Here is a 13,421-nt window from a genome sequence, read left to right as displayed (position 1 = left end):
AGAGCTGTGACCCTGAATTTGCAACAAAAAGTAAGGCTGCCTTACTTCCAATTCTCTGTGCTCGAGCAGACAAAGGCACCCAGAGGAAAGGCTGTAGCCCAGACACTGTCGGACAGTCCACCATCCAGGCCCTCTCTCTGCACCCGCTGCCCGGGACGGAGAAGGCAGGGAGGCAGGGAGAGAGCAAGAGCACGCCTGCGGTGCTGCATGGGGCAAAGATGGCTTTCAACAGGGCCTGACCAGTCCCAGAGGGCTAGGAGGCCCCTCACCCTGCCCTTCCTCCAGGAAGGCTGGGGCACCAGGGCCCACCCTCAGAAGCAGAGAGGTGGGGAAAGACCCTGGTGAATTCTGCGGTGGGAAGAGCAGCCCCTATGCCATGGATCACAACACAATCTCAACGTGCCATCAGCCCCGTCCTACGACAGCACCAACCCAACACCGATTGCCATTCAGAGTGCAAATGCTACCTGCCACGCCATCCGCTGATGCGGGGAGCCAGGGTTTCCCTGCACATTCCTCCTCTGACATCAGCAAAAGGGAGAAGAGCAGCCCCTCCAGCTCCCTCCCCAAAAGGTTTTGCACAATTCTCAAGAAAACAACCTTGAATCTACTGTGGGCACCCTCCTTTCCAGGCACAGCCCCTAGAAAGCTGGCCTGTGACTGCAGGACCTGTCTAGTGAAAGCCAGGTCTGGTCCATCCCCATTACAAACTGACGCTGCTTAACTTCCAAGCCCTTGCTTCACTTCCCTGCGTTCTTACACCACCTCGTAGAGCCACGAGCACTGCCAAGGGTGAGCCACCGGCCCTTGGCTCTTTAGGCAGCAGATAAACAGCAGTCCCTACTCAATGGCCTTACAGCCAGCTACGTTCCAGGCAGGCCTGAGCATCTCAGAGCCCGGGATACACAGTGAATGGGGCGGGGGTCCTCAGAGGACGGGGGAGGATAAGCCATCTCTAAGCCCACTTGGGCTGTACCTTGTTGAGCTCCCTCAGTTTGCTCTTGGCGACAGCCGCGTCTTCCTGCTCTGTGGCCAGCAGTTTTTCCTTCTCTTCCAGCTGGCGTTTCAGAATCGCCACAGGGTCACCCTTCTGAGTGGCCTAGAAGTACCCAGAGATGCGTTAACAGAGGGGACAAATGGGACTTGGCTCGTCCCCCGACCCTGGATAAGAGCAGAGGCCCAAGGTCTTGATGACGCAGAGCAGGGGCTTTGAGTCAAGGGTTCCACTGGGACTCCAGATACTTGTGGGGAAAGGCGCCCTGCCTCAGCCATCAGCCTGCCGGGTCCCCAGGTCCAGTGTGTGTTGGGACTGTCAGGGCCAAAGGGTTTGGATCCCTGGAGTGGCGTTTAGGAGTGTGGTGTTGCCAGCTCCTCTGAGGGGTGGCTGGCCACTGTTTCTGGCCTGGAGCCTCCCTGAGCCGGGCGTGCAGCCTGTAGGCCTCTGGCTGTAGCATGGGGGCCGGGTACTCTGGGGACAGTGGCCTGAGCAGAGCCAGGCCTCTCCCTGGTCATCTTGATCTCCTATGGCCACTCATACCCAGTAGAGCCCCCAGTGACGAGTGACAAGCTCTCAGTGCCACTGAGACTATGCAGGATGTGTATGGCCAGGAAGGGAGCGACCCCGCTGGCCTCAGGACACACCTGAGCATCTCTAACCACTAAATTCTCCAGCAAAGTTACCCTGAACTCTGACTCCAGTGGAGGAATGTGCCATGCAGCACTTCTTGGGGACAGCTCTTGGCCAGAGGCACAAGACAGCTCAGAGCGCTTAGCCTCTGAACCAGCACGAGGGAAACCAGGGGCGCTTCTGGGCGGGGGAACCTCAGGGCCCCACACAGTGTGTCCCTATACCTTCCTTTCTACACTCTGAGCTGTGGCCACAAACTGGCTAGGCCCCAGCTCCCTAGATCCCCTGCAATACAGAGCCCTGCCCCGGCCCTAATCATCTCAGGAGCCGGGCCATGGGTGGCTTGACAGAAGACCAAGCACCTGCAAGCGATCCCTCAGGGTGGCAGAATTCTGCCAAGAAAAAGAAGCGGAGGCTGTTTTATGAATGTTCTCTCTGTGGCATGGCAGGGTGCGTGTGGCCATCCTGACGGGCATCTTGGGGTGGTGGGAGGCATGGGGCCCCAGAACCCACGTAACCACTGCAGCTCACTGGCCCCTGAAGGGGAGAGGCACGGGGAAGGACAAAACCACCCTAGCCAGCTGCAGTGGCCTCTGAGTGTGGCCAGCAGGAGGGTGGGCCCACCTTGTGCCAGGTGTCCTGAATGATGCCAGCCTTCTCAGACAGGATCTCGATGAGCCGCTGGGCCTCGCCCTCGTTGAACACCATGCTCCCAACCGTGGAGACCAGCGTCTTGTAGGGGAGGTAGAGAGGGCCATCGGCATCTGGGGGCCCTGTGCAGCGAGAGGGAAGGAGCTGAGACTTAGGCGTATGCCACAACACACGCGGCCGCAAAGCCCATCGCACCAAGAAGGTTCCGGTCACAGCCAAGAAGAGCTCTCCGACTGCCTGGGGTCGGCAGGCTGAGCATGGCGAGTCGGCTCCAGTGTCTCCCGCTCTTTCAGGACACTGAGAAACTGACTCAACGATGGGTCCCTGCCCCGTCCTAACTCACCCATAGAAGTCCCAGGCTGGGGTGGAAGTAGAGCTCCTCTTTTTTTTATTTCTACCATCAAGATTGGCCTGGAACAAAATTAAGCAAGGCGTACTTTTCCCATGGGCTTTTCTCCCTTCCTTTTTTCTCACAAATGCACTGGTCCTGTTCTCGGCCTGCATGGCTCACCAGGGTTCTCCCCACTGGCCATGACTGAGCTCTGTGGCCTTGTGGGACCTGACTGGGCAGCGAATCCACTGTCCATCACACACAGACACCCAGAGCTACACTCCTGCAGCCACGGGAGGGGCACAGAAGGCAAGGAGAGGCTGCTCCCACACATCGGTGCAAACCCTCTATTTCTAGCTCCCTGGATGAAGCTTAAGCAGCGACAGGTTTGGGAGAGGGAAGGCTGGCTGGGTTCCTATAGAATCGGGCCTGTCCACTCGCCAGTCCATGAGTGACTGCCTGGAGGATGGGAAGCCATCTGCCAACAACCAACCGTCACTTCTGAAAACTAAAACTGCCGAGCCCCTCCCACCCCTGCCACACACACACACACACACACACACACACACACACACACACACACAGCTTTGCTCTCACTGGGGCTTGAATGCAGCCTTGGAAGCAAGAAAGGGTGAACCAAGATGCCACGCCTGAGTGCCTGGACTCTTCCGCAGCTGAATGACAGCACCAAAAACGAGCCAAATCAGAAAGCGGACCGGCCTACAGCAGCCCCCTCAGCTGAGCCCACCTCGGGAGGACAAAGGAGAGGGCTGGTTTCCATAGCAACCCTCAATTCTCTGGCTTGTCACAATGTTTTCACTTACTAGTCACAATATTTTCATTACAAGTCAAAGCATTTGGCACAATACCTTAATGAGGGGAACGTGGGATGTGGGCGAGCTGGTTGCTATGAGCACCTTTATTTCCTAACTTCTTACTCTGGTGAGGCTCAGGAGATTAAAAATAACCACGCTGACACCAAAGGCCTAAGAGCTCATGGGTGCCATGAAAACAGGTCCTGGCAGAAGCATGCCCCTTCAACCTTCTTTTTACCGAAATATGTGTACGTATATAAAGTAATTTTAATGCACACACACGAGAAAATTCTAACCCAAAAGCCAAAAGAAAATAAAAGCATGCATGGCGCACTCTCAGGAGAAACCCCCGTGTTAGTTCACATTTCGGTTCGCAGCCTTCCCGTCTTCCCCCTCAGCCTGCAGGTGCGTGTCTATTGCCAGCACTTTCCAGGAGACAGAGGCCACTTGTTTCAAAGACACCTCTGGGTTACAGACTGGGCAAGGGCAGCTGCTTCAGGCAGCGTCTAGCTGCTGGCTGCAAAGACATTTTCCCCTCCTGACTCAGAGGAGTCTCCTCCTGTGCCGTCCGATGTGCTGGGCACCGGCCGCGTGTGGCTGCTGGGCACCTGTAACGTGGCTGGCCTGACTCGAGATGTGCCACAAGTGGAAAGTACACATGGAATTTAGAAGATTTGGTATGAAAAAAAAAGAATGTGAAGTATCTGTAATAATTTTATATATTGATTGTATGTTGAAACAACATTTTGGATAAACTGCGTCAAATAAAATATATCGTTAACATTCAGTCCATTTGTTTCTTGCTTGCCTTTTTAAATGTGGCTAAAAACATTCAGGTCGCATCCATGGCTCACACGTGTGTCGCTAACACTCTATTTCTCCTGGACTGGCTGGCCTATTCCTTCCTTTCCAGACCCGGGGACTCCCAAAGTGCCCCCTGCTGAATTCCTGGCAGCCCCTGGTCCTACAGAGGTTCCAGAGTGACCCAAGAGCTCTGGCCTCTTTTGAACGCTCTCCTGAAAGACCACCCTTCCAGACCCCACGGCCCCTACTGCACTGCCGGGTGGGGAAACATCTGGAGAAGGCAGCTGGAGAGCCCGCGCTCTAGGACGCCGCTTCCTGCACGGGGGTCTGCGTGGCCACATGCTCACCCCTCGCAGGCTCCGTCCACAGAGTGCTCCCGAGACTGTTCTCGGAGTGGCATTCTCATTAAAACTTTCTAATGTAATTCCATTCTATTAGATATCTTAACAGAAAAAAACTTGTAACAAGTGAAACGAACGCAAAGCTGCGTACAGCAAAATTTTAACACTCTCCTCTGCCATCCCTCATGGCCCCCCAGAAACTTCACAGCCTTTGCCACACTCATACAAACACTACCTTTCATATTATTTTTAGAGAGCTATAACTTCACAAAACATTTTTCACTAAGTATTTTAGGTAAAAACTGTGCTGTCTCAATTGTTCCCAAATCAAGGGCAGCACAACTGAAAGAAAAAAGGAAAGCCCTCAGAAGCAGAGGCAGGATTTCTGGGTCTTTAGATGAGTTGCATTTAAATAACAGACTAACAGGCGAGCCCGGCACATCACTTAGGGCTCCAGCAAATACTTGAAGACGCCAGTAATCTTCTGAACTGTGAAATCTTAACACACTAAACTAAGTCTGTCAGACTCAACACCTAGTCTGTGAAATCACGGACTTCAAAAGGCCCAGGGTGCAGTGAATGCTGGAACAGCTCGGCTCACTGAGGACTTGCTCCTGTGGCTAATGCTTTGCCCATCGTGGTGGGTCTGAAATACCAGAGAGGGACAGGCCAGGAGGCCTGGGGAGAGACCAGGGAGCAGGAGACCCCAGAGTAGAGACACAGGCCAGTGTCTCACTTTGATGGATAATCCAGACCTCTGTCTGGCAGGGGACACAGCAACAACCCAGGGGTCAGGCCCTGCAGGAATGGGACAGGTAGTGTGACAAATAACCACATAGGCCTGGGTTCAGGGGGGTGGCCTCTCCTGAGCTGGGTGGCCCTGGGCATGGCACTTCACCTCCAGGTGATGGCTCCCGTGGGGGAATCTGAGCCAGAATCCTCAGAGCCACAGGCCTGCCCAAGAGCCTGGAAATGAGATTTTTAAGTGCTATCTTCTCACCTTTACTGCTGACAGCTAACTCAATAAAAAACAAATGAATGAATGAATTCATTCATTTATGAATGCACAGATGAAGAAACACATCCGTAGGCCACGTCCAGTCTGCAGGTCACCTCTGTCCTTGGGCAGTGGGGCACCAAGGTCAGAGCAAGGCCTCTGGGACCAGGTGGCCTGGAGTCGAATCCCAGCTCAGCTCCTTCCCACCTGTGTCCTTGGACAAGCAGCTTAACCTTCCTTTGCCTCTGTTTCCTTGCCTACGAAATGGGGATGATCACTGTTCCTCTCACAGCTTGGCTGGAAAGATTAAGTTGCAACATGCTTGGAACCATGCCTGGCACAGGGTAACGCACAGCAAAATAAATCAGCATGGCCGGCCTTCAAGCAGCTCACAGCAGCTCAGCTAATGCACCTCACACTCCAAATTTCAAAACAACTCTCCCTTCTGCGCCTACGCTGGGAGGCTCAGGCACCTAAAATTAAACCCATCTGGCAAACAGACATGTAGTGTTCTCTCTGTCAACTGTGGCGTCCTTGGACGAGGCTTTTCTCTCTGTATAATTTCCAGGATCCCCCATGGCCAGGGCTCAGGCACAGGAGGAGGATCTCAGCCCTAAGGGGCCTCATGCGACTCGGCAGCCAGCCCCCCACATCAGCTGCTGGCGCACCCCTGCACTGTGCACACCCGGCTCTCTCAGTCCACGGGGAGGCTATCGGATCCACTCCAGGAACGGCCGCCCGAGCCCTGGCAACAGCTGGTGGTTAATAGGAGGGGATTATCGCCTCAGCCCTGGGATAGGCCCCACAAAAGGCTCCAGCTCAGCTCCAGCTGCTGCTACAGGTGCCCAGAAGCCCTGGCCAGGGCAGGCAGGGCCAGGTGGTCTCCAGACACAAAGTATGTACCACCTGTGTACCCAGCAGTCCGTAAATTGCTGGGCCTGGAAGGTTAAGTTACAGGTTGGGCTGTGGCCAAGAGAGGCAGCGGACACAGGGCCATAAAGCAGAAGAGTGACACAAGGCGGACCTGGAGAGCCACTGTGGCAGCAATGCCGAGAAAGGCTTTAAGGCTTTGGGCCAAGCATAGCTGGGTATGGACACAGTGAGGGCCTTTGGGCCCTAGCATGTCAGGTTTGCACCTGAGGTTGGACTAGGTCCAAGTCTTCATAGGCCCTCAGAATCTGGATTTTATTCTGTAGGCAATAAGCAATACCTAGAAAGGAATGTTTGAATTTGAGAAAAAGATTTCAGGATGCCCAGGGGGGATGCGGCTGGAAGCAGACAGACCAGCTGGCCCGGACCCTGGTCCTAAGAGCCTGAATCCCCGCTGGGTCCTAAGAGCCCAGGACCAGAGTCCAGGCCCAAGTATTCAGGAAGCTGAGCTGGCGGGAGAGAGGCCCAGGTGTCAACCCAGGGACTCCTGACAGTGGAACCTGAAACGGCGTGCACTTGAGGGCTTGGGGAAGAACTCCATTGGCAAAAACTCTCATTTCCTAAGAGACTGTCCAGATCAGGTTCTGAGGGCACCTCCCCCAGACACACAGATGCAGTCTGAATAGCTGCTGCCTCTGGGCCTGCACAGGCGCGACTCCAGACAGTGCAGACCAAGGGACCCAGCATGGCTGCCCCTGTGGGAAGAAAGCCAGATCGAAATCTTGGCATGCCTTCCACACCTTGCAATCCCCAATCACCCCACCCAAACTCAGGTCTGCTTTAAGAAGGTGAAGACCCTGGGGCCCCAGGAACGGGCTCCCCTGTGCCTCCTGGACGCCCAGCACTGCACAGGTAGTCATCAGCCTCTGCAGACCAAGATTAGGAGGCCGAGGACAAGCTCTCCATTCCTGCTGACCCAAAGTCCAGAGGGCGTCTCTCTCTCTCAACCTGAAGAGCTGGCTCCTTTCAGGGTCCCGCCCCAAGGTGGGACGCAAGACGCTCTCTAGGGAGGAGCTCCAGCCAACATCACTGCTGGCCTCTCCCTAACAGCTCGTTCCTGGACTGCGGCCATGAAGGCTCCTCCTGAGCCTGTGGGGGGAAGTGAGCTTTATGAGACCCTGGAGGAAATGAAGATGTACCAAATGCTCCCGGAGGCAAACTGCAACTCCTGCTCTCACTCACTGCTCATCTGCCCACAGCTGAGGCCGGCCCTGGACAGCACACGAACGGTGGACTCCAGGCCCAGCTCAGGCCACAGAGCCCGGCCTTGCCCAGGCACTGGTCAGCGCTCCTGACAGGAAGCAGGCCAAGGAGGCACAGCTGCACTTGGCTCCAAATGCCACGAACGGTCACACCTGCAGCTTTAAGGGCAATGGAGCTAAGTACAAATAATGTCAAGAACAACCCGATCCGGGCCCTTTTAATCAGTCCTTTTCCTTTGGTTGGAGAAGAAAGTAATCAGCTACCAACTTGGGGAGTTGTATATTTAATGGTATCTAATGGAATTTAAAATATCCTAAAGACTGAAGAACTCTTTTCCTCTTTTAAAGTTTTGGTTTTTCCTCCAAGTTTCAACAAAACTAATTTTATACCTGGAGTTAAAAAAAACCTACATCACAGTATTTTTAAAAGAAAGACAATTCCTGGAGGACCTCTGGGCAAGGCCCTTCCCAGGGCACACAGGCTGGCCCAAGGACGATACGGTTTAGACAGCAATGAAGACTCTACCTAATGCCTGCAGGAAACGGCAGGGGATTTTTAATCCCCGGCTGTCTGACCACAGCCGTCTGGGGCCAGTGACCGGAGTCCCAGCCTCACCATGTTTTCAAGTGACTGAAAAGAGATTTCTGGAAGAGTCTCATCTAGCAGCTTCTCACACTGATACTTGGCTCGCTTCCCTAGGGGATGTTTTTGTTCTTTTTTAGAAAAAGAAGAAAAAAAGAAAAAGTTGGGTTTGAAGAACTTACACAGAAAGTGAATAAAGGCTCCTAAGCCCCAAAGAGTTTTCTTCAGAGCTTCAGACTCTGGGAAACTGAGTTAAGTTCAAAAGAAAAAGTATCTGACTTGATCTCCGTGTACACCTCTCTGTGCATCCGCCAGCGAGAAGGGCACAGGGGCACCTACCGGGCAGGGCGGGGGCCTCGGGAGGGGCTGCCCACACCAGCCGCTCTGCCATCTGCTGGTCATCTGCATGACTTCTGGGAAGTCTGAGCTTTGGTTTCTGCTTTTATCAAACAGGTAAAAATTCAAATCCACCTTAGAGAATTGCACGAGGGAAACCAGCCTCCTAAACTGCACCTCTGAACAAACACCTGGCTGGGGATTGTAGCGGTGTCACACCGGCTGTGCTAAGCAGCGCTGGGCCTGGAGCACAGCAGGCACACGTGGGGAAGACAGGTGTGGGTGGGTGGGTGAGGAGCCGGGAGCAAGGGGTGTTCCCATCACCAAGTCAAATCGTTTAAGATGAGGGCCCTGCTACACTAGACACCTTGAATACTGTTTCCTGGGGGCTTGACAACTCTTCCCCATACCCTGTGACCTGTGACCCCAGCCCCATTAGATTACAGAACAAGACTTCGGATTTTAGGTTGCATTTCCTATTGTGGGGGTAGAATGGGGGCTAGGTGAGACTGCACACTAAACATGGAGCTCACAGGCCCCCTCCCACCAGGGCACTGCCAGGCTCCAGGATGTGGGAACCGCCTTTAACTTCCCACCTTGCCTCAGTTCATGAATGCGTCCCAGGTGCCTGTGTGCCAGGGCGGGGACAGGCACTGGCCTCCTCCTGGCCTCAGAAGAGCTGGCACTGCCTTTCCTCATTCCAGACCCAGACGGAGCAAGGCCCTCCTTGCTGCTCCTCAGAGGATGCAGGGCTGCCTCGAAACACCCAGAAGGATGAGAGTTCCATCAGTTTTGATATAATGAGGGCCTATTTGACTTAGAGACAAATAACGGAGTTTTTGTTTCTTCTCCATAAAAAAAAAAAAAAAAAAATTATAGAAAAACTGGAAAACGCAGAAGGCTGAAAGGGAGATACTAACATTTACCCAAAATCCTGCCTCCCAAAGGTGGCCTCTTTTTCCCACATGGACTTATCTGACGTGGCAAGAATGGGTCTCTGAAATGCCTGTTTCTGAGTGTTTGCCACCTCATGGAGGTTGGCTGGGTTCTCCTGGGCCAAGACACAAAGGTCCCTCTGGCCACAGAGTAAAACTGGCTTGCATCAGCAGGCTGGGGAAAGAGGGCCCCCGCAGAAAGCAGGCCCACAGGCAAGAGAGAAGTGCCATGCCCCTAGGGTTACCCACCCCCTTCCGTTAGGCAGAAAGGTCACAGGTCCTTGGGTGAGCTCCAGACTCCCCAAGAGTGTAACAAGTACCCTGCATCCCCACATCCCCTGAGTGACGTGCTAGCAGAGGTAAGGAGGAAACACCTGTTTCCACCCAGCAGCAACAATGAGTGAAGCAAGCCCCAGTTAAAAGCATACTGTTCTGGAGCTCACGCTAACTGTGGGGTCTTCAGAATGTACATATGTACTTCCTCAGTCTACGCCCACACTGTAGGATCCAGACTCGATTCCAGGTGCTGGGTGGGACAGCTCTCCTGCCAGTGTAACACCCAGATGGTGATTAGTATGAGATCAGTGCAGCCCAGGGTGGGAGGCAAACCAGCATAATCCTGCAAACAAAGACTCAATCTGAGGATAAAAATAGCTTTTTTAAAAACCAACACCACTGCATACACATACGTCTTGTGCTAGAAACTTGACTTTCCTAATAGACACTGTACATAAGTGCTCAGTTAACTATCAGAGAACAAACCAGCTAAAGCCTGGATGCGCGCGTCAGCTGACAGTACCCCAAACATGGGGAAGCCTCCGTTCTGGGGACTTTCCACTTCTCGAGGATGCCATCAATTTCCTCCTCTCCAAACATTTAATAAAGAATTTGTGCCTTTCTTTCCAAAGGAAGAGGTCTTCTCCTTATCCCACGTCTGGGTTTATAATGCTCCCTCCACCCCAAACTTCCTGAAGTTAGAATCATTTCCAGAGTAGCACAGCAGCATCGTGTGAGGAGTGCTGAGTCAGAAAACAATTGTGTGGGCCTCTCATCGTAAATTGTGGAAGTTTCTGGAGAGCAATGCAGCACTGCCTTCCTAAATTAAAAATGTACCCACCTTTTGACTTGGCAATCACTTATATAGGAATTTACTTTGTAGAGACACACAACAGTGTATGTACGTCATTGCAGCATTAATTTTAGCTGCAAAATAGCTGCATACTACTTAAATGTCATTTAAATAAATTGCGATACATTCATGCCAGGGAATATCATGCAGCTGAATGTGGCAGCTTCGCAGGTGCAATATGGAAAGATGTCACCAACACACTGTTAAGTAGACAGCAGTGTGCACTGCAGCTCCCGTTTGTGGGTGCCCAGGTGAAGAGCACAGTGAATTTGAGGCCCCCCCCCCAGCAGGAAGTGGATGGTGACTGGGATGGAGCAAAAAGACTTTCTATTTTCACCTTCCATGCTTCCAGACTGTGAATTCTGTTTACTGGAAACACATATTTATATAATAATAAATTGTAAAAGGCAAGGATTAGGAAGGCAGGCGTTCTCTGTCAAATACAGCCATGGACAAGCGGTAAAACCTGCTGCAGGGCCCCCATCGGCTGTTGGAGGACAGTCAGAGCAGAAGTTCTGGAAGCGGCCCAGCCTGGGTCTGCAAAAGCATGTCCTGGGCCTACCACTCCTGCGGGGTCTCCCTCTGGGACACTTGTCAGGAGGGGGCCCTGCTGGACCAAACAGGTAACAGATAAGGCCAGGAAGACTGAAGAAGCCATTCAAGTCTCTGGTGGAGCCCAGCTCCAGACCTGGTTTTGCTGCTGATCTGTCATGTGCTATGGGCCAGTCACAGCCTCTGTGACCCCTCGCAGCATCCTACTGTGATGTGGAGGTCAGACAGCTCACCCCACCCTGTACTCAGGACACAGCAGCCAGAACAAAGCAGGCAGGAGCAGTGTGCAACAGCACACAGGGCTGCACAGATCTGCCAGTGATCTAAGAGGCCACCTCCTTTCAAACGGTCCTGTTTAGAGCACTGCTGTGGGAAACTTTCTGTTCTGGCCGAGATGATCTGCCTCTGCACTGTGTAAGGGGAGCCACTAGCCATGTGTGCCTAGTAGGCCTTGAAATGTGGCTAGTGTGACTGAGGAATGGAATATTTTATTTACTTCTGACTAATTTAGGTGATAATTTAAATGCTCCCATGTGACCAGTGTCACCCATATGGGACAGCACAGCCCTAGACTCTAGCCCTTCCCTGCCCAAGTCAAGGCCTCCTGGACTCATGGGAGGAACTCCCGTACCGGCCTGCTCCACACCGGTGATCCAGAACCCACTCCCAAGCACCTCCCGGATCCCTGCAGCACAGCCCTCATGCCACCTCACCCCTCCCACCCAACACACTCACACCGACAGGTCCCTGTGTTTCTAGACATCCAGGGCCAGTCAGCCCACCCGGAGTTCTGCCTACGGTTGCCTCAGGTTGGGCACACATGACCTCTAGAGAAGATGGCAGGCCCCAGACTGACAGGAAGCTCGGCCCCAGCAGAGGGGTAAGGAGGTACAGGGCAGCCAGTGGGGGCCGCCGCAGCCTTTCCAACAAAGCAAGGAACACGCAGTCTAACGTGTCTCATCCGGGCCTGCTCACCCGGCAACATGGTCACAGCCGCCAATGGTAAGCAGAAATCCGACTAATTCTGGAACACGAAACTCCACATGTAAGACGTAGCTGCAAGGGTGAAGCCAATTCCATGAGCCACTGGTGAAAACCCATGTTGTGGACTCACAGATTTCTGCCTCATACCCTCGGGCACCACAGTTCACGGCAAACTGAAAACCAAGAAAATCGTCCGAGGGCACAGAGACAAGGTGGGAAATGACTGCGAGTGATGGAGCGAGCCCGGAGCAGAGAAGCGCCTTTGCGAGGCAAAAAGGCCAAGCACCCAGAGAGCACCACCAATAACTGACTCTGCCGTGGTGGGAATTCTGCCAGATGCAGCGACGTGCCCACCATGCCCAGCACGCCCTCGGGCTCTCCCCTGTGCTCGTGTTATTTGTGTGTGGGAAAAGCAGACTAACTGTGAGGAGAGGTGCACACTTCACTGAGCCCACCCAGGGCCTCTGTCCTTTACAGTCAGAGCTGCAAAGCAGCTGGAAGCTGGATGCTATGCAGACAGTCCTTCTTGCCCACGCCACCTGGCAGTGCTTCAGGGGTTGGGACCCCCACCCATGCTCTTAGCAGGAAGATGGCAGCCACAAATGCATCAAGAAATGTCCCTGGAGTCCGTCAGCTGGAAACAGCAGAAAATACATGTGTGCTAAAGAATAAACAGATTGTGACAGAGTCCAGATGAGGCCAATACATACAGATACAGGCCAAGAACAGCCTGGCCCTGGTCAGGCATGGTGGCTCACGCCTGTAATCCCAGCACTTTGGGAGGCCTTGGCGGGTGGATCACCTGAGGTCAGGAGTTCGAGACCAGCTGCCAACATGGTGAAACCCCATCTCTACTAAAAACACAAAAATCAGCTGGGCGTGGTGGTGGGTGCCTACAATCCCAGCTACTTGGGAAGCTGAGGCAGGAGAATCGCTTGAACCCGGGAGGCGGAGGTTGCAGTGAGTCAAGATCACGCCATTACACTCCAACCTGGGTGACAGAGCGAAACTCCATCTCAAAAAAACAAACAAAAAAAAGAACAACCTGGTCCCAAGGTGGGCAGAAAGAGCCACACATGCACGCCTCACAACCCCCAGCCACCAAAGACCAATGCTGATTGGGACATTAATATTAGATACCCACCAGCACAGTCCACAGAAAAGCACACTGTATAGTTAAACAGTAATGCATGAACCGGTTTTT

At 53.4% G+C, this 13,421-nt stretch overlaps 1 protein-coding gene across 7 annotated transcripts in view; it reads right to left on the bottom strand.

The window, feature by feature from the left end:
- The window catches only part of RRBP1 (ribosome binding protein 1), a 68,709-nt gene that overhangs the window by 27,274 nt on the left and 28,014 nt on the right, over positions 1–13,421 (bottom strand). For all 7 annotated transcript variants that reach the window (XM_077951135.1, XM_077951137.1, XM_077951141.1 and 4 more), the window contains 2 exons: positions 2,252–2,400; positions 977–1,099 (listed from right to left, as the gene is read on the bottom strand). In XM_077951135.1, the coding sequence (XP_077807261.1) occupies positions 977–1,099; positions 2,252–2,400 (272 nt within the window). The remainder of the gene's footprint in view (positions 1–976; positions 1,100–2,251; positions 2,401–13,421) is intronic.

The sequence above is a fragment of the Macaca mulatta genome, chromosome 10, assembly GCF_049350105.2.
Source record: "Macaca mulatta isolate MMU2019108-1 chromosome 10, T2T-MMU8v2.0, whole genome shotgun sequence".
Taxonomy (NCBI): Eukaryota; Metazoa; Chordata; class Mammalia; order Primates; family Cercopithecidae; genus Macaca; species Macaca mulatta.
This window is presented reverse-complemented; position numbering and strand designations above follow the sequence as displayed.